Raw genomic sequence first — 25,812 nt, forward strand, 5'->3', positions numbered from 1 at the left:
GACTCTCCTTCCCAGTGCAGTGGAGAATATTCTGAACAGGTGGTTAAGATTGCTTGGCTTTTGGAGATGCAATTCAAAACATGAAATTCTAACTCATGCTGGGCTTATCCTATTACTGCCACCATTGAAATTCTGAAATTCATCAAGTTATCTGCATAGATTAGAATGATTTTTCCCACACAACAAATAGTATATTCTCTTGACTATATCCCAGCCAATAAAGTCTTTCTTATATCCAGTTTAACTCTTGGTGGATATGAATCCCACACGCCCATCCTGGCCGCCCACTAAACAGCCTCCCAGTCGTACTCCAAGCTGTAGGAAGGGGGGGGGGGCGGCTGCAATACCAGCAGTTTCGGGGGGCCTCCTTTCCTCAATGGTTTGTCTTGTTCCCTTTAAGCAGCTACACCAACTTTCTCCTTCCCAACGGCAGCAGAGGCTTTCCTTCAAGCAGCAGCAGCGCCGGAAACGTCAGCAGCTTCCCTTTCTCATGTCACGTTCCCGATGCTGCTGCTGCTCTAAGGAAAGCCTCTGCCACCATCGGGAAGGAGAAAGTTGGTGTAGCTGCCTACAACTACAAGACAAACCACTGAGGAAAGCAGCCCCCCCCCCCCGAAACTGCCGGTATTGCAGCTGCCTCCACCCTTCCTACAGCTTGGAGCGGAAGGGTGTAGGAAGGGTGGGGGCGGCTGCAATACCGGCAGTTTCGGGGGAGGCTCCTTTCCTCAGTGGTTTGTCTTCCCTTTAAGCAGCTACACCAACTTTCTCCTTCCTGACGGCGGCAGAGGCTTTCCTTCGAGCAGCAGCAGTGCCGGGAACGTCAGCAGCTTCCCTTTCTCATGTCACGTTCCCGGCGCTGCTGCTGCTCTAAGGAAAGCCGCCGTCGCTACCGCCGGGAAAGAGAAAGTTGGTGTAACTGCTTAAAGGGAAGAAGACGAACCACTGAGGAAAGGAGCCTCCCCCGAAACTGCCGGTATTGCAGCTGCCCCCACCCTTACTACAGCTTAGAGTGCTTAGACCTCATATCTTTATCCCATAGGAAATAAAGGAAATAGGGGCTGGAAACCAATTAAACCCATTTCCATTATTTCCTATGGGATAAATTAATTCGGTACTCGACCAAATCGGTTCTCGACCACACTTCTGGAACGAATTGTGGTCGAGAACCGAGGCCGAGAACCGAGGTATCACTATATATATATGCATATATATATAATAAATAAATATATATATATGCATCCACCAACCTGCTTGCCTTTCAATGCATTTTCTTATGTTGCAATCACATACGGTTCCTACTTAATGACTCGTGTTATCTTTGCTTAAATGCAATGTTTTCCAACTGGGGTTCTGCAGAACCCAGGGGTTCCACAAGGGCCAGCCAGGGGTTCCGTAACTTAATGAGAAAAAAAAAGACCAAGAATGTATCATGCAGCAACAGCAACCCTCCCTGCCCCCTCTGCCTCAGGTCTGAGCTTTCATTGCCTTGCTCTGCTTTTGCCTCCACCTCCTCCCAGAATACTTATTTGGGGACCCTGTCGAAGTTGCAGCCCCGCCCATTCATTTTGGATGCCAGCAGCCGAATGCCCCCTCCTGGTGCATGGCACCCTGGGAAGTGTAGTTCTAAGGAAGCATTCAGAAGTGCACCAAGAAGCCCTCGACTGACTTTTCGCTGTGATTCAGCTTTGGCTTTTCGCCGCTGTTTGCTGCAGTGGTAGCAGCTCCGCCTTTGACAAACATTGGCTTTACATTGCTTCTGATCTTTCCCCCAACTAACCTCAGATTGTGCCCATACTGGTATGTCTGCCCAAATCCCAGTGAGTCTGAGTGGTTTAAAAGCCTTAATGACAGCAACTGGGACTACCACAATTGCTGTTGCTAAACAATGTGATCACCTGACATCACTATTTATGGCATACAAATCTAATAAATACAAATACAAAATATCCTAGCAATGGAAATTTTAGTCTCAGTTTCTATTGTAACCTGAGGACTCTCCATGCTGGCCCTGTGTGTTGAATCAATAGAACATGCATAATCTTTCTTCTTCGTGGGGATGATTAGGAGCCCTCTTATTTCCACTGATTTTAGTAGTAAGATGTTAGTGATAATGATGATGTGCATTAGATAGAGAAATGGAGGTCTATCTCCCATCTCCTCATGGCCTCATTTAAGATTTTTGGTTACACTGCTAAATGGAACCAAGCTACCAGCCCAACTGTGTGCCCCACTACCCCACCAAGAGGCGACAAGCATGCAGGCACCAATGGTATCCGGCAGCAGCTGCAGCCTGCCAGTCCCTTGGTCAGTGTACTCTGGGGCTGTGGAGCACTCACAACGCAGATAAGTTGATTCCCAGTCCCGGTAAAATTTCTCTCTTTAAAATCCATCTTGGTCTTTTTCTTTTACCTTTCCATTGTATTAATGCTAGAATAGCATATGCACAAAATTGGAAGCTGAATAAAATTCCAGACGAAAGAGAAATATTACGTAAGATTTTAGACTGTGCTAAAACGAATAGGCTTACTTTAAAACTTAAAGATAAAGAGGAGTGTGATTACTATAAGATTTGGGGAAAGTTTTATGAATGGTTGGAAATTAAAAATAATTGAGAAGTATTTTCTTTTACATATTTTTGAAGAAATACATGATGATGTAATTTTAATCTATTAAAGACCCAGATGACGAAATAAGGACTGGTGGCAGCATTAGATAAGGAGTCAACAGAGAGATGAAAGGATTAAATTAGATATTAAGATGTTAAGATGTTAATGTTTTATTATAAATAAAAAAGGGAATATAAGGGACTGGATTTTATAATATTGTTATTTGTAGATGAAATATATCTCATGTGTGGTTAATTTTAATTAACTTAGCAAAGAAGAGGATAAAAAGTATATATTGAAAGTATTATTAGCGCTTATCTCTCTCTGAATGTTTAAGATATCTAAAAAATATTATTAATTATTATTTTAAACATTGATTCTGTGTTTTTTATTGCTCACGTTATTTTGTTGTACATTGAAAGAAAAATAGAGAAAAAATTTATACCTCCCCCACCCAAAAAAAGTTGATTCCCAGTCCCAGCAGCAAATGGAGGCCGAGGCACTGGGTGAGGGGGGGTGGCAGGTGATCTGGATGTGCTGCGTGGGCTGCAGGAAAACCATGAGTTGATGGGGTGGAGTGGGGAAGCTCATTATTCGTGTGGTGGCACCTGCAACAGATGGGAGGCAAAGGTGGGAGGCAGGTAATCCTGATGCGCTGTGCGGGCCAAAAGCAAGCCATGAAGACGAGTCCTCCATGTCTGCCTGCTCTGGCCCACTGACTCTTGCTTTGCCCATGTCCCTCGCAATACAACTGGTTTGCCTGCCTTACCCCCCCAAGCCTCTGACTCCATCTGCTGCTGATACTGCTGCGTGAAGACAAGGCTCCTGTGATCAGCCGCAGCTCCAGACCACTGAGTTTTCAGTTTGGTACAGCCTGCACAGCGCATCCAGATCCCGTATCTTCCCCCTACTTTTGCCTGAACAGGTAATCAACTCACCTATGATATGCAGGCTGCAGCTGCTGCCAGACACTATCAGCCGTTGCAAGCTCGCTGCTTCCTGTGCTGATGACACCCACCCCCTTTCATTAGAGCTTATTTTGGGGGTAGGGTTTATATTAGGTACACATTTAAACCTGGCTAGATCTTATTTTTTGAGGTAGGTCTTATTTTCAGGGAAACACGGTCATATAAAATGCTACGCATGATCCATGGGCTGCCTATCTATTTATTTTATTTATTATTTATTTATTTATTATTTAGATTTGTATGCCGCCCCTCTCCGTAGGCATAACATGTAGGCATAGAACACTACAGCACAATGGCATATAGGTCAATTCAGCCTTTGTGTACTGGAGTCCCACAAGAAATTGCTAAGGGTTAATAAATGAACTGCATAATTTTTTTTTAAAAAGGAAATTGCTAGGGGTTCTACATGGTTGAAAAAAAGCACATTTTGATCTTCAAGCATTGCTCTGGCAGACTAAATGCAAGGCAATAGTCAGAAAAGTCAAGAGAGATTTTGGGGAGCATATAAGCAAAGAATATTAAAAATAATAACAAAAACTTTTTAAAGTACATTAGAAGCAGGAACCCAACCAGAAAAACAGTTGGGTCACTCAATGACAATTGTCAGAAGGAGATAATCAGAGAAGACAAAGAGATTGCTGAGGCCAAATGACTTCTTTGCCTCCATTTTCACTCAGGAGGATAGAGAGCATTTGCCTGCTGCTGAGTTAGTTTTCTCAGGGAGGGAATTAGAAGAATTAAACCAGACAGATAAACAAGGAAGATATTCTTGCAGGCCTTACTAAATTAAATGTCAACAAATCACCGGGTCCAGATGGCATCCAGCCTAGAGTTCTCAAGGAATTCAAGTGGGAAATTGCTGAACTTCTAGTTATAATCTTTCTTTAAAATCAGGCACCATACCTAAGGATTGGAGGGAGGCAAATGTAACCCCAATTATCAAGAAAGGATTCAGAGGTGATCCAGAAAATTATAGACCAGTCAGTTTAACCTCAATTCCAGGCAAAGTGATGGAAACCGTTATTAAATATAAAATTACTGGGCACATTGAAGAACAGGCATTGCTGAAAGAAAATCAACATAGTTTCTGCAAAGGCAAATTGTGTCTTACTAACGTTAGAATTCTTTGAGGGTGTAAATAAACACATGGATAAAGGGGATCCAGTTGATATTGCATATCATTGTCAAAGGCTTTTGACAATGTCCCTCACCAAAGACTTCTAAAAAAGCTCTTCAGCCACGGAATTAGAGAACAGGTCTTGTCCTGAATTGGTAACTGGCTAAATTGTAGGAAGTAAAGGGTGGCAATAAATGGACAATTCTCTGGATGGAAATAAGTGAGAAGTGGTGTACCTCGAAGTTCAGTTTTAGGGCCTTTACTTTTAATTTATTCATTAATGATCTGGATGTAGCAGTAAATAGTGAGGTAGCAAAGTTTGCTGACGACACTAAATTGTTTCGGGGAGTGAAAAGTGAAACTGATTGTCGGGAGTTCCAGAAAGGTCTCTCGAAATTGAGTGAGTGGGCAACACAGTGGCAAATGCATTTTAACCTAAACAAGTGCAAAGTTATGCATATTGGGGCAAAGAACCCCAATTATACCTACCAACTGATGAGGACCCAAACTTTCTGAGACTGAGGAAGCTAGCCTGAGATATACATTCATATTTAGTGCTAGCCCAAATTCTGCATTTCTTAAGCCTTGATCTATGCCCCACATATATAGTTATGCTTGACATTTAGAGTACAAAAGTACATTTTGTGTTTATAATCTATGCCTTGCATCCGGTAGAACATAGCTGTGCTACAGGAAAAGGACATGGCTTTGATAGTGCAGAGATAGATCTGACATCTGCTCTCAAGGCACATAGCTTCATGCATGAACCCACATACTAACTGCAAGTTCCTTTTTGTTGTACATTCTGCATCTTCTACATTGTATAACCCCTTTTTTTACTTTCTGTATAAGGAAACGTTGACAACTAGTATCTGATTGGCTGATATTGTGTGTTTTTTGTACTCCTTTGGAAATGTATAAAGAGCCCTGAAAAACAATCCACGTTGTTCAGATATTGCTTTTATGTCTTCTGAACCTGATGCATGCATCAAATAAACCTGAGTTACGCAATCTCCTTGTGGTCTCCATTCCCTTGACTGGCAACTGAGTTTTGCCGCAACAAGACAACCCAAGAAAGGGACCTTGGGGTTTTGGTGGACAGCTCAATGAAGATGTCAACCCAGTGCGCAGCAGCAGTAAAAAAAGCAAATTCCATACTTGGCATGACTAGGAAGGGAATTGAAAATAGGTCAGCAAGTGTTGTATTGCCTCTGTACAAATCAATGGAGTACAATTGGAGTACTGTGTACAGTTCTGCTCACCGCACCTCAAGAAGGATATAATGGAACTGGAAAAGGTGCACAAAAGGGCAACAAGAATGATCAAGGAAATGGAGCACCTCCCTTATGAAACCAGGTTGCAATGCCTTGGTCTCTTCAGTCTTGAAAGATAGCGTTTAAGACAGGGGCCTCAAACTTAAACAAATATACCCGGGGGCTGCTAGAGGAAGAGTCTGGGTGAGGCTGGGCCGCATCAGGTTTTCCATAAGAAAAGCTCTTACAAAAATATTTTTTGTGTTAAAAAATAAAAATAAATTAACAAATTCATAAGAAAAAAATAAATGAATCAGCAATAAATGAAATAAAAATGATAATATTAATAATAATACAGCAGATATAGAAGACTGAAGAAACCACATATAGTTACTGCCTAGAGAAATGTAATTATTATTATTCAGATTCAAATGTCTGTATTAACAGTTCTTTAATATTTAACTTTCTGAACATGAATGGAACATTGAACATAAACTGCTTTGAACCTGTCTGTCAGCGAACCAGGTAGCATCTGAGAAATAAATCCCAAACCACTGCTGTGTGAACACAGAAAAGTTCCATTTATTATCAGAGCCATGTCTGGATACTTGCCGTGAAATACCAACAGTGGAATTCACTTCCGTAATTATTTAGGTTAAAGTTCATTACCACAACCCCACACCCACAAGTGAATCACATGTACCAATCCAGGGAAGGGAATGCTGGCTTCTTCCTTGTTCAGTCGATCTAGGGCCCTGCACAAAGAATGTTGCCATGGTGCCAATCTTTCTCTCACTTCTCCCATATCCCTATCGCTGTTACTGTGTCAGGTGGCCTGACAGGCGGCCCCCTTCCCCAAACCCCCATCTCCTGGAACAATAGAGTAAAGCATCAGGGCAGTACCGCTTCCAAAACATTCTACCTCCTCCTTCCGGAAATCCCTGGCTTATTCGGGTAATTCTCATGGAACTGCCTGACTAACCTATCAGCCTTGACATCCCGACTCTTTACCCAGGTACCCCTTCCAATGAATTAGGTACTGTAAATTTCCTCTAAAAATGGGGGAATCCAAATTTTTTTCCACTTCGTAGTAGGATTCCCCCTGGGTTACAACAGGGGAAGGGGGTGGCTGTGTGTGTGGCCTAGCGTTGGACCCGATCACCAGCTTAAGCAGGCTGCAGTGAAATACAGGGTAAATCCTCCCTAGGATTCTTGGCAACGCAAGCTGCACCATGACCGGGTTGATTACTTTCACAATTGGGAAAGAGCCCAGGAATTTTGGACCTAGCTTTTTGCATGGCAACCTCAATTGAATGTACTTGGTAGATAGGAAAACTTTATCTCCCACTCTAAAAGGGGATTGGGGAGATCGGTGTTTATCTGCTTGCTTCTTGTAGGCTTGCAGTGCCACCACCAGCGCCTTCTTGGTGTCTTCCTCTCTTCAGTTTCTCCATCCACTCTGCCAATGTGATGGACGAGGGAGGTTCTGTAGGTAGTTCCGGCATGGGAACGAAATCCCGACCATTGATAACCTGGAAAGGAGTTAGTCCCGTGCTACTATGTACAGAATTGTTGTAAGCTACTTCTGCGAAAAGCAACAATTCCGCCCAATTGTTCTGTTGGTAACTCACATAACATCTAAGGTATTGTTCCACTAGGGCTCACTCTACTACTCCATTTGTGGAAGGGTAGAATGCTGAACTAAGTCCTTGGCTGGAACCAATGGTGCGAACAAATTCTCTCCAGAATCTGGCAGTGAATTGAACCCCCCGATTTGATATGATCCTGCGAGGGACTCCATTCAACCTGTAACTGTGTTTTAGGAATAACTTCGCCAAATGTCTGGCAGTAGGTAGCCCCGAACAAGCGATGGAAAGGGCTTGTTTGGAGAATAAATCAATTACAGTCCATATAACAGTGTTTCCCTTGCTCTCAGGGAGTTCCACTATGCAATCCATTGCTACTTCTTCCCAGGGCCTAGTAGGGCTGGCAGTAATCTAGGGGGCCTTCCAGGCCTATGCTTTCTGGTGGTGCAGGTGGCACAACTTTTCACATAATCTTCGACTTCTGCTCTCATTCAGGGCCACCAGAATTGTCTTCGCACCAGGTGCAATGTTTTCAGGAACCCGAAATGGCCCCCTAGTCTGGAGTCATGACTCCGTTGGAGAATATCTAATCGCAAGCTGGCAGCCACATACAGTTTGGTTCCCTTCCAAGCCAACCATTCCCTCAGTGTTAGGATTTCTTTGAGGTTGTTGAACCACGGGTCAGTGGACAAAGTTGATTTCAATTTTTTCTCCCACTCCCCTTTTCCTGGTGGAAGCTGTCTCCTGTGTTGGTCTCGAGTGAGGACAGGTGCAGCTTTCTCCTCACTTTCAGGAGAGTGGGAGAGACGTGGGATGATTGGATGTACTTCTTCCTCTCTCTTACTATTGTACTGTGGTTTTCGTGACAAAGCGTCAGCCATGTAATTTTTCCCAGCTGGGATATGTTTCAGCGTAAAATTGAAACATCTGAAGTATTGGGCCCATCGTACTTGCTTAGAAGAGAGCCTTCGAGTGGTCTTTAACGCTTTGAGATTTTTGTGGTCAGTCCATACTTCAAAAGGAATAGCTCCGCCTTCTAGGAATTGCCTCCATGTCCCCAGCGCTTCACGTACGGCATATGCTTCCTTCTGGCAAATGGCCCACCTCCTCTCGGTGGGGGTTAGCTTCTTGGAAAGGTATGCACAAGGCAGTAACTGTCCTTTTCCATTGTCTTGTAATAACACTGCAGCTATTGCCACGTCACTGGCGTCTGACTGGATCACAAACTTCCGTTCAGGGTCAGGATGTTGCAAGATTGGCTCCTTTGCAAAAAGTCTTTTGCGCCTTTCAAAAGCCTTTTGGCATTCCATTGTCCACCTGACTGGCTGAGATGGTCTGGGCTTAGTAGGGACTGACCCTGTCTTTAGTGGCTCGGTTAGGGGCAAGGCAACCTCAGTGAAAGGTGGAATGAACTGCCGGTAGAAATTTGCAAAGCCTAAGAAACTCTGTAGTTGTATGCGTGTGCGGGGAGCTTGCCGATCTAACACAGCCTTCACTTTGGCAGGGTCCATTTCGGTGCCTTCACTAGATATGCGGTATCCCAAGTAGTCTACTGATGTCTGGTGAAATTCGCATTTGGAAAGTTTTACATAGAGCTTAGCAGCCAATAGTTTCTTCAAAACTTGCCTCACCAACTTGATGTGGTCAGGGAGATTCTGGCTGTAGATAAGAATGTCATCTAAGTACATGAGAACTCTGTTGTAGAGGTGGCCATGTAGAACTTCATTTTTGTATTACATGAATACAGCAGGGGCTCCTTTTAGGCCAAATGGCATCACCCGAAATTGGAAACTCACTAATGGGCAGTTGAAAGTGGTTTTCCACTTGTCCCCTTCCTTTATCCGGATGCGATAATACACTTCCCTTAAGTCCAGCTTGGTAAAATACTTCCCCTTGGCTAGAGGATTAAGCAAATCCTTCATGAGGGGGAGGGGATACGTGTTCTGCATGCACACACCGTTCAGGTTTTGGTAATCAACCACAAGACTAACCCCTATGTCCTTCTTGAAGAGGACTGGGGCTGCTGTCCTGGATTTTGCAGGCTGGATGAATCTACTTTTTAAGTTGGTGTCGATGTAATTTCTCAGTTCTTGCAATTCTTTGGGTGACACTGCGTACATTCTAGGTTTTGGGAGAATGGCCCCTGGTTCAAATTCTATAGCGCAGTCAGTGGGTCTGTGTGGGGGCAGTTCATTGCAATCTTCCTCACTGAACCCTTTCCCCAAGTCTCTGTACTCCAAAGGTACCCTCTGGAGATCCGGAAGCGTTCCTTCTTTCATTGCGGCCGCTGCCCAGGACCCATCTTTTTCTCCTATCAGTATCTGGAACAGGGTTGAAACCCAACGAAAGGAAAGGTTTGCGATATCCAACCTCCCAGCGGATGGTGGGGGTCCATTTGTCTAGCCAGGCCAAACCCAATATGACTGCATCCGACATCTTGGGGGCGACTATGAATCTCAAGAGTTCATGATGTCGGCTTATCTGCAGCTCCACTAATTCAGTCAGGAGTGTGGCGGACACTCCGCTCACAAGAGAGCCATCCACCTCTTGGAACCGGATGGGCTTTGCGAAAGGTCTAGTCCGGATTTTTAACTTCATTATGGCTTTACTGATAAGATACCTCGAAAACTCTGTGTCTATCAGAGCCCGTATTTCTTCCTCCTCCCCTGTGGTCATCACCCTAATCTTTGCTTTAGCGAGTAACGGATGGATGCGCTCATTCACCATTGGGTCGTCTTCTCCGCCAGGCTCCTCATCCCAATCGGGGCTGGTCTCTGAAGGAATGGGGCCTTCACTCTCAATAAGGCCCTCAGGAGCCCACAACTCTGTTGTTTGAAAGGCCCAGCGTCTCTGCAGAGTCTTTTTCAGATCCCTTTTCTGCTACTTGGCATGGCTCAGGTTTAGAGGGAGAAAGGGGCGTCAAGCAGTCGATCCCCTTATGTCCATTCTGGTTACATCAATAGCAAATTGTTCCCCTCGTGGCCCCTGAGCAAGGAGGCCTCAGCCGGCAAGGGGAAAAATGTCTCAAAAAATTATCTGGTGCATGAGGAGGGGAGGAGGTTCCTTCTCAGGGAGAATTACTTCAACCAAAGTGACCACGTTGGCGTACCAATCTTGAATGGTCCAGTTTCCTCCCCCCTGCCTCTCACAAGCCTCTCAATTCTGGGTCAAGGGCACTTTTGAACATATGGATCAATTAAGTTTCTGGCCCCCCCTCAAGTTGCATGCAATTTTCTGGAATGCAGACACAAAACCCTTCACAGGTTTGCCTGATTGCTTTAAATGGGAAATCTGAAAATTTTCCTCTGGCTGTGTTTCTACCTTTTTCCACTGGGTGGCCCCTCGTATTGCAATTCAGAAAGCAGTTCTGGCCAGCCCCATTTCTGTATTCCAATCTTGGCCTTGCAGCTGGCTCATTGTAATTTGAGACGTAGCCAAACAAGTGGGGAGTGAGGGTTGAGAATTCTTTACAGGGAAACTCTTTTGTGCAGTCAGAAACCTCTTCTCCATCTTAATATACTTAGAGGATGGGATGGTTTAGCGTGGAAAGTTGCATTATTTGCTGCTGCAGTGTAAAAAGGTAACATCCGGACCCCATAGGGAAAGGGACTTTCAGGAATCCACTGGCACCTCCCACATCCAAACTCCGGAGAATAAATTGTGTTTGGCTTCCTCATCTCAGCCCGATCTCTTTCTCTAATGTAGGAGCTTTCCTCCTGTACCTCTGAATTGCAGGGTTCCATCCAGATCCTCTAGGGGATGGGGGTTGGCAAATTCCTTCATTTGATAATTCCTTCATTTCCATTCCTTGAAGATTAAATGGTGAGAGACTGTTGGTATCTGTCAGAGAACCAGCTAGTATCTGAGAAATAAATCCCAAACTACTGCTGTGTGAACACGAAAAAGTTCAATTTATTATCAGAGCCATGTCTTGCTCTGAAATACCAACAGTGGAATTCACTTCCGTAATTATTTAGGTTAAAGTTCATTACCACAACTCCACACCCACAAGTGAATCACATGTACCAATCCGGTGAAGGGAATGCTGGCTTCTTCCTTGTTCAGTCGATCTAGGGCCCTGCACAAAGAATGTGCCATGGTTCCAATCTCTCTCTCTCTCACTCCTCCCATATCCCTATCGCTGTTACTGTGTCAGGTGGCCTGACAATGGCTTCTTCTGCCTACTTCTTGCTGCTAGAGATCTGGCAGCACTTACTCTCACATAGCCAAGCCACATTTGGCTTAAGGGAGGAAGCAGTTGAGACCCTCAATAGAGCTTGAAAATGCTCATCAGTAAGTCTGGACCTGTACTTGGACTTATTGAAGTTCAAGGTAGAGAAGAGCTTTTCGCACAAGTATGTGCTCCCAAAAAGACACATGGTCCGCTCGAACATTTGGGAAAGTTCAGGGAAGCTGGGGGGCAATTCTCTCAAAAATTGCACGAGCTTGTCTGCTTTTCCACTCACCTCCCTGAACTTGGTTTTGAGTTCAGAGTTGCACTGCAGGTCAGTGAGCACCATTTGAAGAACAGGGGGGGCATCTTGCACATCAAAGGAGAAGGGGTCTGCAGAAATTTGAAATGTGGCTCTGTGCGTTTTGAAGTCTGCAAATTTGTGATCAAATTCTTCCTGTAGCTTCAAAATGACATCCACATACTCCTCACTACTGAATGGTGTGCCTGCATCGATGAGTGCCTTGCATGCTGGGAAATGGCAAAGGTTTCTCTGAGAAAGCTGGACTTTCCATAACATAGGTTTTGTAGAGAATGCTCTCACGTTGTCATAGGTAGCACTGACAAGTTGCCCCTGGCCTTGTAACGTCTTGTTCAGTACATTAAGCTCATGTATTGATATTAACAAAAAAAGCTAAGTCCATGAGCCATTTTGGATCACTTAGCACAGGAACAGCGATCCCATCTTTCTCCATAAAGGTTTTCACTTCTGCTCTCAACTCAAAAAATCTCTTCAATATGTTTCCCCTGCTGAGTCAACGTACCTCGGTGAAGTAGAGGACATCCCCATATTCTGAATCCATTTCCTCTAAAAAAGTACAAAACTTTCTGTGCTTTAAGCCCCTGGATCTGATACTCCTCAGCATGTCTAGTTGTATAATGATGTTTCAAATTGTATTCTTTGTGCACCACAATTTTCTCTGTTCAAATAAGACACGTCGGGATGCCCCTGTGCTCAACAAAGACATATTGCACTTCCCACTTTTCCTAAAATTGTCTGTGCTCCTCATCAACCTTTCTCTTCACTGCAGGCTTTGAAAAGGACATGTTTGGGGCTGTGTAACATATAATTCCACTTGGTGTCACTGTTTCAGTGTTTAGCTGATGCTTCTTTTCCACTTTTTTTCCTGTCTTGCTGAGTAGCAATTTCCATGGCTGCCTCTGCTTCTGGGCCCGGGGTAATGGTGCAAGTTCGCAATAAGCCTGCTGATATCCCGCCTCCGAGAGCAATATACCCCATCGTGATTGGTAGGTTCATTCTGCTCTGCACTACGTGCCATTCATATCAAAATTGGGCAGCACTAACATTAAACTTTGATATTGAGGTGGGATCCGCAAACTATTGTCCCGAGGGCCGCAGTTGCCTATGGGCCGCAAGTTTGAGACTCCTGGTTTAAGAGGTGACTTGATCGAAGTGTATAATACATGGGATAGAAAAGGTGGATAGGGGAAAATTATTTTCTCTATCACACAATACTGGATGAGGGAGCACTCCCTAAAGCTCATTGGTAAGAAAGTGAGGGCAAATAAAAGGAAATATTTCTGTACCCAGAGGGTCATTGGTTTATGGAATTCACTTCCAGGAGAGGTCGTGACAGCTGTCAGCCTGGATATCAAGGCAGGTTTAGACACATTCATGGATGCCAAGTGTATCAGTGGTTATTGAAACGGATGTCCAAGTGCAACCAACATAGAGGCGGCACTTGGACATCCATTTCAATAACCACTGATACACTTGGCATCCATGAATCTGTCTAAACCTGCCTTGATATCCAGGCTGACAGCTGTCACGACTTCTTCTGGAAGGCAGGCAGGATTCCCTTGGGTACCATTTGTTGGGGTTGAAGGAAAAGGGAGGGTTTTGTCTTCTCTTTCTGCTCAAGATCCCGATGTACAATTGGTGGACCACTGTGTGACACAGAATGCTGGACTTGATGGGCTTTGGCCCGATTCAGCATGGTTCTTCTTATGTTCTTATTTTACAATTTTAGCACAAATTTTGGGAATTTATATGTTTTAAAATTTATTACATTTAGATGACACACATTTTGCTATCAAAAGTGACTGGGTTGCAACTCAGCTGCCACCGCAGCTTTGCTGTTGCTATAAATGTTGTAAAACATGGACTGTATGGGTAAAAATTAATTATATTGTGAAGTTTTCCATTTTTTGTAAATTTTATGAAGGGGTTCTCAGAGACTGTTACATTGCCAAAGGAAATGGAACCTAGCTATCTTGTTGGAAAAAGTGGAAACTACGAATTTCTCCTAATTTTGAATGGTAATTTTGCACTTGCTATTTATTTCTTTTTTCAGATATTTTATTCTTTCCAACACATTAGAATGTTGGAAATAAATTCATAAAGGGGCTTAGTACTGTCATCAGGATAGCTGTCCAAAACATGAACAAACCTGTATAAAATCTGGTGTCAGTAAAATGAAGTTTGAATGCAAAAATGAATCAAATCCAAATCCCCCAATGAGACCCTTGGTAAGAGCTGCTAACTTCTCTATTCTAAGCTCATCTGGTGATCTGACTGACTGAATGTATGCAGCTGTCCTGTAGTTTCCCATGCACACATATGCAAACATGTATAAGAGGAGCTCAGAAAAGAGACAGTAAAAACCCACATACATATGCAACATGTAATTTGATATCACTGAAAAAAATACAGGTGCATCTTATGGCTACTGCCAATTAAGAGGCTTGAAAGAATTCCTGAAACCATGCACTACATGATTTTCCTAACTTGTTTGATATTTGTTTGAAATATGTCTCCCAATATTTTTGCCACTGATGTCACATCAAAAATAAGTGTACGTGCTTAAAAACAAAAGGGGACATGTATGGATTACATGGCATAAAGATAATTTTATTGGCTGGCATTAAGTACACTAAGTTTCAAAGCTTCTTGGTAACAGACAAAGTTTACATCAAAAAGCTAAGTCTACAAGCCCCTCAGAAGCCAAGGATTGGGAGATGCTGAACGGAACTGGCAATGTAATCTAAGAGTTGATTAAGCACAAACCTTAACATGGCATCCTCCACACGTGGGCCACTGAGAGTGCTGCTGATCACATCATCCAATTGCATTATAATGTCAGAGCCTAGGGGGAATAATATAAGTTAGCTAAGATCAATCAACAGAAAAATGGACATGTATGATTAAATGGCATAAAGATAATTTTATTGGCTAGCACTACCAACAAATTCAAATTTGTCTGAATAAATTTTAACAATACAGTGGTACCTCTACTTACGAACACCTCTACTGACAAACATTTTGAGATACGAACCTGGTGTTTTAAGATTTTTTTGTCTCTACTTCCAAACCATTTTCACTTTACGAACCCGAGCCCGGGTGCTTGCGCTCTCTTACTGCACATGTGCTCTCTTACTGCTGCAGGGATTCTCCACCTCCGGATTGCCAACGCTGACTGTTGCCGGCTGAAGCGCCTGGGATTTCCCATTTGCTTGCGCCAACAGTCTAGAGACGGGGAACCCCGGCTGTGGCAAGGACCAGCGCTTCGGCCTCAGACAAGGCTCCCTGGCTTTTGCTCCATGCCTGGCACCCACTTCCTCTGGAATAGTCCCTTCAAGGCGCTCGGAGCAGCAGGCTTTAATTCTTCCTACCTTCCATCTCCGTGAACCCTTCCTGACGCCTCCCTGCTAACTACCGAGAAAGAAGAAGAGAGCGGAAAAGTTGTGAGGGCAGAAGGGCCCGCGTGAGGAACTAGAACGACGCCCGTGTTCAGGATGGGGAGAGCCATGCAGAGGAGGAGGAGGGCACAAGTCAGGGTTTATCCCCAGCCTTGTTCCCAAAGGCCAGGCCACAAAGCGAGCGTCGGAGTCGGCGCGGTCTTTTGAGGAGCGCTCTGTCATGGAGGTCTCCAAGTTTTGGCTACTGAAGGCTTCAGCGCACAAAACCAAGGACGGGTGCTTCCTTCTGGGGAGAGGGACTTGGACCAAATGACCCTCCATTGGAGTTGTTGCCGGTCCATGGTGAGAAACTGGCGCTATGGCAGGAAATGTGCCACCACCGCCGCGCTCAGGCTTCCCAAGACCGCAGTCCGAAAACCCTTTTGCCTTGGTGGCTTTTGCCTTGGTGGCAAAAGTTCAGGGTTCAGTGTTGCCGCAAGATTCTCCCGGCGGCAAGCAAGGCCCGATGGCCTGACTCCTGAGGAGTTTGTTCGCCCATCTTCCCAGTCCTGAAATCACCTTGCAAGGAAAGGAGTCAATGACATCCCTGTGGGTTATGATGGAAGGAGAAAGTCCCTTCTGGACAGGAGGGAGCACTAGACGATGCCCAGGGGTGGAATGCCAAGGTGGCTTGTGTCCCAGTGGGAAAAGGTTCCTCCGGATTTGTTTTCGCCACCACTGGGGAGGAAGAAAGGTATGTATGTGTGTGCATGTGTTGGGGGGAGCAGCCAGTTTCTCACCATGGACTGGCATCAACTCCAATGAAGGGTCGTTCGATCCAAGTCCCTTTCCCCAGAAGGGAGCACCCGTCCTCGGTTTTGTGTGCCGAAGCCTTCAGTAGCCAAAACTTGGAGACCTCCATGACAGAGCTCTCCTCAAAAGACTGTGGCGACTCCAACGCTCGCTTCACGGCCTGGCCTTTGGGAACAAGGCTGGGGATAAACTCTGCCTCGCGCCCTCCTCCTCCTCTGCATGGCTCTCCCCATCCTGCCTCACGGGCATCCTTCTAGTTCCTCACGCAGGTCCTTCTGCCGTCCCTCACAACTTTTCCGCTCTCTTCCTCCTCAGCGGTTGGCAGGGAGGCATCGGGAAGGGTCCGCAGAGATGGAAGGTTGGAGGAATTAAAGCTTGCTGCTTTGGGTGCCTTGAAGGGACTCCCCTAGATTCCCCTTTGCCTGCCGCCGCAAACTTACAAGAAGGGTGGAAGCCCCAGCTTCCATGTCAATTCATCCATGAGACTGCCTCCGGGCAGCCTCCGCTGTCTTCCCCCCCGCCTCCTCCACCTGCCCCCAAACAAGGATCAGAATGCCAGCGGTAATAAGGCAAAAGGGGTGAGTTTTCGGATGGGTTTGCATGCATTATTCACTTTTACATTGATTGCCTCTTCTTATGAACTTTTCTACTTATGAACCTGGTCAGGGAACGAATTAAGTTCGTAAGTAGAGGTACCACTGAATTTAGTTTATATTCCATACTCTTTGATCTACATGGAACATATAGAATCCACAATGAAAAAGCCATTAAACAAATATAAGGCAATAAAGCTAATTTCCAGAAAATGTGGAATGAAGATAAAAAGTAAACATCCAAAGCAAGTTTTATCTTTTATTTACAAATTTATTTTATTTAGTTTGGTAATTTATATACTACGGTGGTACCTCAAGATACGAACCCCTCGTCTTACAAACAACTCGAGATACGAACCCGGGGTTCAGAAAAAATTTGCCTCTTCTTACGAACTTTTTTCGTGTTACGAACGCCAAACCCAAATTTCCGGGTTTGGCGTTCAGGAGGCTGCTGGGAAGCCCCCGGCTGTTTTAAAAGGTGACAGCCGGGCGGCGGGGCTTCCCAGCAGTCTCCGAACGCCGAACCCGGAAGTTCGGGTTTGACGTTCGTAACACGAAAAAAGTTCGTTAGAAGAGGCAAATTTTTCTAAACCGTTCGGAGGCTGCTGGGAAGCCGCGTGGCTGTTTTAAAAGGTGACAGCCAGGCTGGGGGGCTTCCCAGCAGCCTCCGAACGCCGAACGCGGAAGTTCGGGTTTGGCGTTCGGCTTCGGGAGACGGCTGGGAAGCCGCCTGGCTGTTTTAAAAGGTCACAGCCGGGCTGGGGGACTTCCCAGCAACCTCCCGAACCCCGAACTTTTACCGAACTTCCGGGTTCGGGAGGTTGCTGGGAAGCCTCCCAGCCTGGCTGTGACCTTTTAAAACAGCCGTGTGGCTTTCTAGCAGCCTCCGAACGCCGAACGCGGAAGTTCGGGTTTGGCGTTCGGCTTCGGGAAGCTGCTGGGTAGCCGCCCGGCTGTTTTAGAAGGTGACAGCCAGGCTGGGAGGCTTCCCAGCAACCTCCCGAACCCCGAACCCGAAGTTCGGCAAAAGTTCGGGGTTCGGGAGGTTGCTGGGAAGCCCCCAGCCCGGCTGTGACCTTTTAAAACAGCCAGGCGGCTTCCCAGCAGCTTCCCGAAGCCGAACGCCAAACCCGAACTTCCGCGTTCGGCGTTTGGAGGCTGCTGGGAAGCCGTGCGGCTGTTTTAAAAGGTCACAGCCGGGCTGGTGGGCTCCCCAGCAACCTCCCAAACCCCGAACTTTTACCGAACTTCCGGGTTCGGGGTTCGGGAGGTTGCTGGGAAGCCCCCCAGCCCGGCTGTGACCTTTTAAAACAGCCGGGCGGCTTCCCAGCCGTCTCCCGAAGCCCAACGCCAAACCCGAACTTCCGCGTTCGGAGGCTGCTGGGAAGCCCCGCCACCCGGCTGTCACCTTTTAAAACTGCCTGGGGGCTTCTCGGCGGCCTCCCGAATGCCGAACCCGGAAGTTTGGGTTTGGCGTTCGGCGTTCGGGAGGTTGCTGAGAAGCCCCCAGGCTGTTTTAAAAGGTCATAGCCGGGCAGCAGAGTTTTTTTGCGGGGGGTTTTTTTTTGGTTGCACGGATTAATTGACTTTACATTGTTTCCTATGGGAAACAATGTTTCGTCTTACGAACCTTTCGTCTTACGAACCTCCCCCTGGAACCAATTAGGTTCGTAAGATGAGATATGACTGTATATGGTCCGAATTGGTTCACAGCAGAAAGCAAATAGAACTGATAAATAGCAAATCAAACACAAATGCAAGTAATCTGTGTGATTCTTGGTCAATGGCACTATATCTAGAGATGGTGAAGTCATGTAAACAGTGTGGACAAAATCCAGGAAAAGCTCCTTCAGGGAAAGCAACAAAATTGTTAAGGAAATAAAAGGAGAATCTGAGCACACAACAAGTCCCTCCCCAAGTTTCACCAACAAAGGAGCTGGGCCTGCATGGATTAGATTAGATTAGACTAGATGAACAAAGTTGGAAGGGACCTTCTAGTTCAACCCCCCACCCAAGCAGGAAACCCTACACTATTTCTCACAAATGGCAGTCCAATCTCTTCATGAAAGCCTCCAGTGATGAAGCTTCCACAACTTCCAAGGACAATTCCATTGATTAATTATTCTGCCAGAAAAATTATCCTTATTTCTGCGTTGAATATTTTCCGGCTTGGATGCTCTTTTAAAGGCATCATAAACCCTGGAGGGGCGAGCGTCAAGGAAGGGAATATTGTAAGATAGCATGGGTGACCGCAAACCCCGCTTTTCTTAGGTAGATCTCTTACAGCCAGACAGGAAAGAAGACGGTGTTGGACACTACGGCCCGAAGACATGGCGGTCCTTTAAAAGATCATGGGAAGACATCGCGAGGGAGACGGTATATTACCATTGGAATCGAGGAAGACAGCCACTAAGGAGAAGAAGATAAAACAAAGACTGTTTTGTAGAGGCTCCCGAGAGGATAGCGGTGAGGGCGGCTCCGGATGAGAGGGAAATAGTGGCAGTGCGAGAAAGAGAGAAACGGAGCGAAGAGACCGGAAGTAGTGAACGGGAAGAAAAAGTGCAACCTCATCGGCCCGAAGGAAAGGCGACTAGGATCTGCTATCTCCCTTTTTTTCCAGCTCTTTTTCTTTACTTCAGATCTAGATTCCCTTAGGAAAATAGGTAATGACTAATTTGTGCTAAAACATCAACTAACTGAACTCCCCCCCCCCTTTTTGATTGACTTATTAACTTGATTAGAAAATCGGAGAACATTGCGTGGATACGGATTACTGGAGTACCAATTTAATTTTACCTTTTTTATTATTTCGTTCTCTTTAATATACAGTAATCACAAATGGTGAAGGGGGGTTAAGAAGTTTGATTAACTCCCTTCTTAATTTTGAACAATAGTAATAAATACTGCAGAATATTTTAATATTAATACATAAAATTCCATCATATAATTTGGACCTGATTTGAAGCCATTTGTTAAGATTTGGAACATAAGATAACTTTAAAGACTTAAGACTGTAACTGTGAAAATGTCAACGTAGGAGATAAAAACAACTTCCTGACAAAGGATCATTCTATTGGAACTGCTAATTTTTTTCTTTCCCTTTTTTTACAACTGGGAGGTTTTTTCTTTTTTTATTATTATCGCTGTCAACCTTCGCATTCTTTCTGTTGGTTGTCATAGAGATGGGGTGGGGTTAGAGATCAAGGGGGGGGGGAAGAGTGCAGGAGGAGAGTTAAGTTTCGATTTCCCAGGTGCCAAGAGGAGACCGTTAGATGGAAATTCTTGAACAGGGACGGGAGGGGCAACATGTGCCACCTGATGCATCTGGACAATGGAGATTGGGCGAATGCCCAACAGGGGGTGGAAAGGGGATTTGATATATGTTGTAACGCACCATTTTTCCTCAGACTTTGCTTTTCTTTCGATGCTTCAAGTTCTGATTTTGATAAATTCACTTTTGAACCTTTATAAAAGGAGTTTTATTTGTCTGAATTCTGACTTACAGCTTGACATTAAGCAAAGTCTGCACTAACAGTCATTCCTGGAGAAGTACTCTACCAGGGACTGGCAAAGATGTCTCAACGTGAAAGTGAGGGAGACTCTTCTGAGGAGGATATTGCCCTCAAAAGCCCTGCTCCTCCAATGCTGGAGAAAGAGGGAACATCGGATCCCGGCGGAGATGAACATGGCAAAGACGAGCCAGCCAGACGTGCCCCACGATGGTCGACCGGGGTAGGCGTAAGTGGTCTCCTTGGAGAGTTAATGAGGGATTCTGATGCTAATGTGACCCACCGCAATAAACAAAAAAAGGAGAAGTGGGTGGTAAGCCAGGAAGGGAGCTTGCTGGTGGAGCTGGTGTCAGGAATTAAGGAAGCCCTGTCAGTGGTGGAGAAAAAAAGCCAGGAAACCTTAACTGCCATCCTAAGTGAGGAGTGGGGGGGAGGACCAGATGGCCGAGCCCTCGGGGCAGGGAGAACAGCAGCAGAGTGCAGTCGCCCGAAGCCTCCCTCCAGCCAGAGACCTGAGCACTTTGATCCCAAGATGTACATCACAAAGGGGGGGGGAGGCCCGCAGGAGTAAGGCCCCGACTGCCCCCCCTTCACCCAGCGTTATGATGGAGTGCCGGGAAGGCTGAGGTATTTCCTGGCCCAAGTGAACCAATACATGGAAGATAATAATGAGGATGACCCAGCCCGGGTGAGAGTGGTGCCCCGGGCGCTGGATGCGAAAGCCGCGGACTGGATGGTGTCATTGCATGAGAGGAGAGACCCCGTCCTTAGGAATTTTGATCAATTTAAGACCGCCCTCATAGCACACTTTGAGGATCTCCAGGTTGAGAGAAAAGTAGAACCAAGTTGAAAACCCTGAAACAGGGAGGGAGATCAGTTACTGAATATACCCAGGAGTATAATATGTATGGAATGAATGAATATGACATGAATGGAATTTTTGGCACACCTGACGCTGGAGGGGCAGGAGGGGAGGGGACACTTATCTCTGGGGTGGCAGAGGGTCAAAATATCCCGGTCTTGCTGGGGAGAGGCAGGTATGGCGGAAGCCATGGAGCTAGCCGTTCCAGGGGAAGGAGGAATCGCTGCTTAGTAGCGATCCCTTCTTCAGGCTCCATGAGCTTAACTCAAAGCACTGGTGATGAGTGTAATTCTGGCCCTGGGCTCAAGTTGTTGCTACTCAATGCCAGGTCGGTGGTAAATAAAGCTCTCCTCATCCGGGATCTGATCCTGGATGAGGAGGCCGACCTGGCTTGTGTGACCGAAACCTGGCTGGGCCCGGAGGGAGGAGTTCCTCTCTCTGAAATTTGCCCAGCTGGGTTTCGGGTATGGCACCAACCTCGACCCCAGGGAAGGGGGGGAGGAGTGGCTATTATAGCCAGGGAGAGTCTTGGCCTGCGTAGGCTCATTGCTCCAGAGGTTGCGGGTTGCGAGTCCCTCCTGGTGAAGGTGGACGTAGGGGTTCAGGTGGGCTTGTTACTCACGTACCTGCCTCCCAGCTGTGTGTCAACAGCCCTGCCTGTGCTGCTCGAGGAGGTGGCCGGGCTGGCGGTGGAGTTCCCCGGACTTATCGTCCTGGGGGACTTCAATCTGCCGTTGCTCGGCGGTTCCTCTGGACTGGCACAGGAGTTCATGGCCACCATGACAGCCATGGACCTGACTCAAGTAGTTCAGGGTCCGACTCACGAGGGTGGGCACGCACCCGATATGATATTCCTCTCTGAGCAACTGAGTAATGATCTGAGATTAAGGGGCTTAGAAGTGCTGCCTTTGTCGTGGTCAGATCATTTCCTACTGCGGCTTAACTTCCTGGCTCCAATCCTTCCCCGCAGGGAGGCGGAACCAATTAGGAGGTTCCGCCCCAGACGCCTGATGGATCCAGAAGGCTTCCAGATGGCGCTTGGGGTTATTCCAGATACACTTGTCCACAGTTCGGCAGAGTCTCTTGCTGAGGCCTGGAACAAGGCTGCAGGGGAGGCTCTTGACCGGATTGCGCCGTTGCGACCTCTCCGCGGCACTAGACCCCGTAGAGCTCCATGGTTCAACGAGGAGCTCCGGGTTTTGAAGCGCCAGAAGAGACGTCTGGAGAAGCGATGGAGGAAGAGTAAGTCCAAATCCGATCGAACACTTGTAAGAGCTCATATTAAGACTTACAAAGTGGCGCTCAAGGCGGCAAGATGCGCGTATCATGCCGCCTTGATTGCATCAGCGGAATCCCACCCGGCCGCTCTGTTTAGGGTAACCCGCTCCCTTCTTAATCAGAGGGGAGTTGGGGAGCCCTTGCAGAGTAGTGCCGAGGATTTTAACACGTTTTTCGCTGATAAAATCGCCTGGATCCGAGCGGACCTCAACTCCAATTGTGAAACAGAGTCGACTGACAATGAGTCAGTCGAGGTGACTGGGGCTAAACGTCTTTGTCCATCTGTCTGGGAGGAGTTTGACTTGGTGACACCTGATGAAGTGGACAAGGCCATTGGAGCTGTGAGTTCCGACACCTGTTTACTGGATCCGTGTCCCTTTTGGCTGGTTTCGGCCAGTCGAGGGGTGACACGGAGCTGGGTCCAGGAGATTGTCAACGCCTCCTTGGGGAGGGGGTCCTTTCCGCCACTTTATAAGGAGGCGGTTGTGCGCCCCCTCCTCAAGAAGCCTTCCCTGGACCCAGCCGTGCTTAATAACTACCGTCCAGTCTCCAACCTTCCCTTCATGGGGAAGGTTGTTGAGAAGGTGGTGGCACTTCAACTCCAGCGGTCCTTGGATGAAGCCGATTAACTAGGTCCTCAGCAGTCTGGATTCAGGCCCGGCTACAACACGGAAACTGCTTTGGTCGCGTTGATGGATGATCTCTGGCGGGCCCGGGACAGGGGCTTGTCCTCTGTCCTGGTGCTCCTTGACCTCTCAGCGGCTTTCGATACCATCGACCATGGTATCCTTCTGCGCCGGCTGGAGGGGTTGGGAGTGGGAGGCACTGTTCTTCAGTGGTTCTCCTACCTCTCCGGTCGGTCGCAGTCGGTGTTAGTGGGGGGGTCAGAGGTCGACCCCGAGGTTTCTCCCTTGTGGGGTGCCTCAGGGGTCGGTCCTCTCCCCCCTGCTATTTAATATCTACATGAAACCGCTGGGTGAGATCATCCAAGGGCATGGGGTGAGGTATCATCAATATGCCGATGATACCCAGTTGTACATCTCCACCCCATGTCCAGTCAACGAAGCAGTGGAAGTGATGTGCCGGTGCCTGGAGGCTGTTGGGGCCTGGATGGGTGTCAACAAACTCAAACTCAACCCAGACAAGACGGAGTGGCTGTGGGTTTTCCCTCCCAAGGACAATTCTATCTGTCCGTCCATTACCCTGGGGGGGGGAATTATTGACCCCCTCAGAGAGGGTCCGCAACTTGGGCGTCCTCCTCGATCCACAGCTCACATTAGAAAAACACCTTTCAGCTGTGGCGAGGGGGGCGTTTGCCCAGGTTTGCCTGGTGCGCCAGTTGCGGCCCTATTTGGACCGGGAGTCATTGCTCACAGTCACTCATGCCCTCATCACCTCGAGGCTCGACTACTGTAACGCTCTCTACATGGGGCTACCTTTGAAAAGTGTTCGGAAACTTCAGATCGTGCAGAATGCAGCTGCGAGAGCAATTATGGGCTTCTCCAAGTATGCCCATATCACTCCAACACTCCGCAGTCTGCATTGGCTGCCGATCAGTTTCCGGTCACAATTCAAAGTGTTGGTTATGACCTATAAAGCCCTTCATGGCACCGGACCAGAATATCTTCAGGACCGCCTCCTGCCGCACGAATCCCAGCGACCGGTTAGGTCCCACAGAGTTGGCCTTCTCCGGGTCCCGTCGACTAAACAATGTCGTCTGGCGGGACCCAGGGGAAGAGCCTTCTCTGTGGGGGGCCCGACCCTCTGGAACCAGCTCCCCCCTGAGATTAGGATTGCCCCCACCCTCCCTGCCTTTCGTAAACTCCTTAAGACCCACCTTTGCCGTCAGGCATGGGGGAACTAAAACACCTCCCCCTTGCCCATGTTGTTTTGTTGATTGATTGACTGTGTGCCTGTTTTTTATATATACTGTTTTTTATGAGATTATTAATTTAAATTGGAACTGGATGGGTGGGCATTGGATTTGGTATTGTGTACTGTACTGTTTTTTTATTATTGTTGTGAGCTGCCCCGAGTTTGCGGAGAGGGGCGGCATATAAATCCAATAAACCTAAACCTAAACCTAGTTCAGCGAGCTGATGGCTTACGTTAGCTCGTACCCGATGAATATCCTGATGGAATATTTCATGGATGGGTTGGATGATGAGGTTTACCAGCACGCCCCGAGTCTTCGGAGAGGGGCGGCATACAAATCTAAGTAATAAATAAATAAATAAACTACAGAGCCAGAGCAACCCCTAGAAACTTCAGCCGATGGATTGAGTTGGCAGCAGAGGTGGAAGTGAACCTCCTGAGAAGCCAATGGGAGAAAAGCTTCCCCCAAGGGGAGAGAATGTCCTGAAGAAGGCACCCCAGGGGTTTCCAGAGAAACCCAAAACTACAGCCTGCTTCTGATGTGGAAAAGAGGGTCACCAAGCTGCAGAGTGTTTGGCCAAGCCTGTGCCAAGGGTGACACCGAGTGGTGGAAAAAAGTCGGAGCAACGGATCAAAAAATCCCCAGATGCTGGTCGAGTAGGGAAGGAAACCGTAGAGGTCGCTCCCCCAAAAAGGGAGGAGTTGGGATTGTCACGCTGTGGGTTGACAGCTTCCAAAGACATTAAGAAACATCCTGCAGTTAAATGGTTAACTCTTGTTTGTTAATGTAGCTCTTCCCTTTCTATGATGTAACACTGCTTTGCTCACTTCCTCTCCTACGCAGAAAGAGAAGGAGCAGACATTTTCCTTTCTTAGTTGTTAAGATGTGAAGACATGTTTTTCTGCCTCTCCAGGCATTATAATCAATTTTACTTTTCTAATAAAGTTAAATTCGTTATGAAGGCCTGCTTGTAGCTCAATTCCATCGACCTCCATTGTAGCCTCACTTCAGCTCTAGCGGGCTGATTCTCTCAGTGAGCCCCCTTTCACGACATGGTAAGCATCGGGCGGTTTGTACTTCCCTGAGCTACTGGGCCCACCCAAATGCCGGCTAAATGGAAGAAGACTAAACTCTTCTCCCAGAGCTTCATTGATGAAATTTCTGAAGATCAGCTAGCTGACCTCAAATTCCTCATCCACACTTTGGAAGAGAAAAGAAACCTCATCATGTCTGAACAGCATTTGCTGGAAGCTCCTGAAGCGGCTGATTCTCATCAAACTGTAAGTCATATTTCTTACATGATTGAGAAGGGGGGAAAAGAAGGTAAAACTATCATGGGAATCCCCATAGAAAGTTCTTCTGCCCACCAAAATGAGGAAGAAGACACCCTTGTCGCCTCCCAAACCCTGAGCTTTCAATCATCAAGCCTTCCGTTAAAGGCAACTGCTAAAACAAAGCACCTTGATGATAATGTGTCTCAA

The 25,812-nt window shown here is 46.8% G+C and overlaps 1 protein-coding gene across 4 annotated transcripts in view; it reads right to left on the minus strand.

The window, feature by feature from the left end:
* QTRT1 (queuine tRNA-ribosyltransferase catalytic subunit 1) overlaps positions 1-25,812 on the minus strand; it is a 256,258-nt gene that overhangs the window by 20,076 nt on the left and 210,370 nt on the right. For all 4 annotated transcript variants that reach the window (XM_070741811.1, XM_070741810.1, XM_070741808.1 and 1 more), the window contains one exon: positions 14,790-14,868. In XM_070741811.1, coding sequence (XP_070597912.1) covers positions 14,790-14,868 — 79 coding nt within the window. The remainder of the gene's footprint in view (positions 1-14,789; positions 14,869-25,812) is intronic.

This window comes from Erythrolamprus reginae, chromosome 2, assembly GCF_031021105.1.
Source record: "Erythrolamprus reginae isolate rEryReg1 chromosome 2, rEryReg1.hap1, whole genome shotgun sequence".
Lineage (NCBI taxonomy): Eukaryota > Metazoa > Chordata > Lepidosauria > Squamata > Dipsadidae > Erythrolamprus > Erythrolamprus reginae.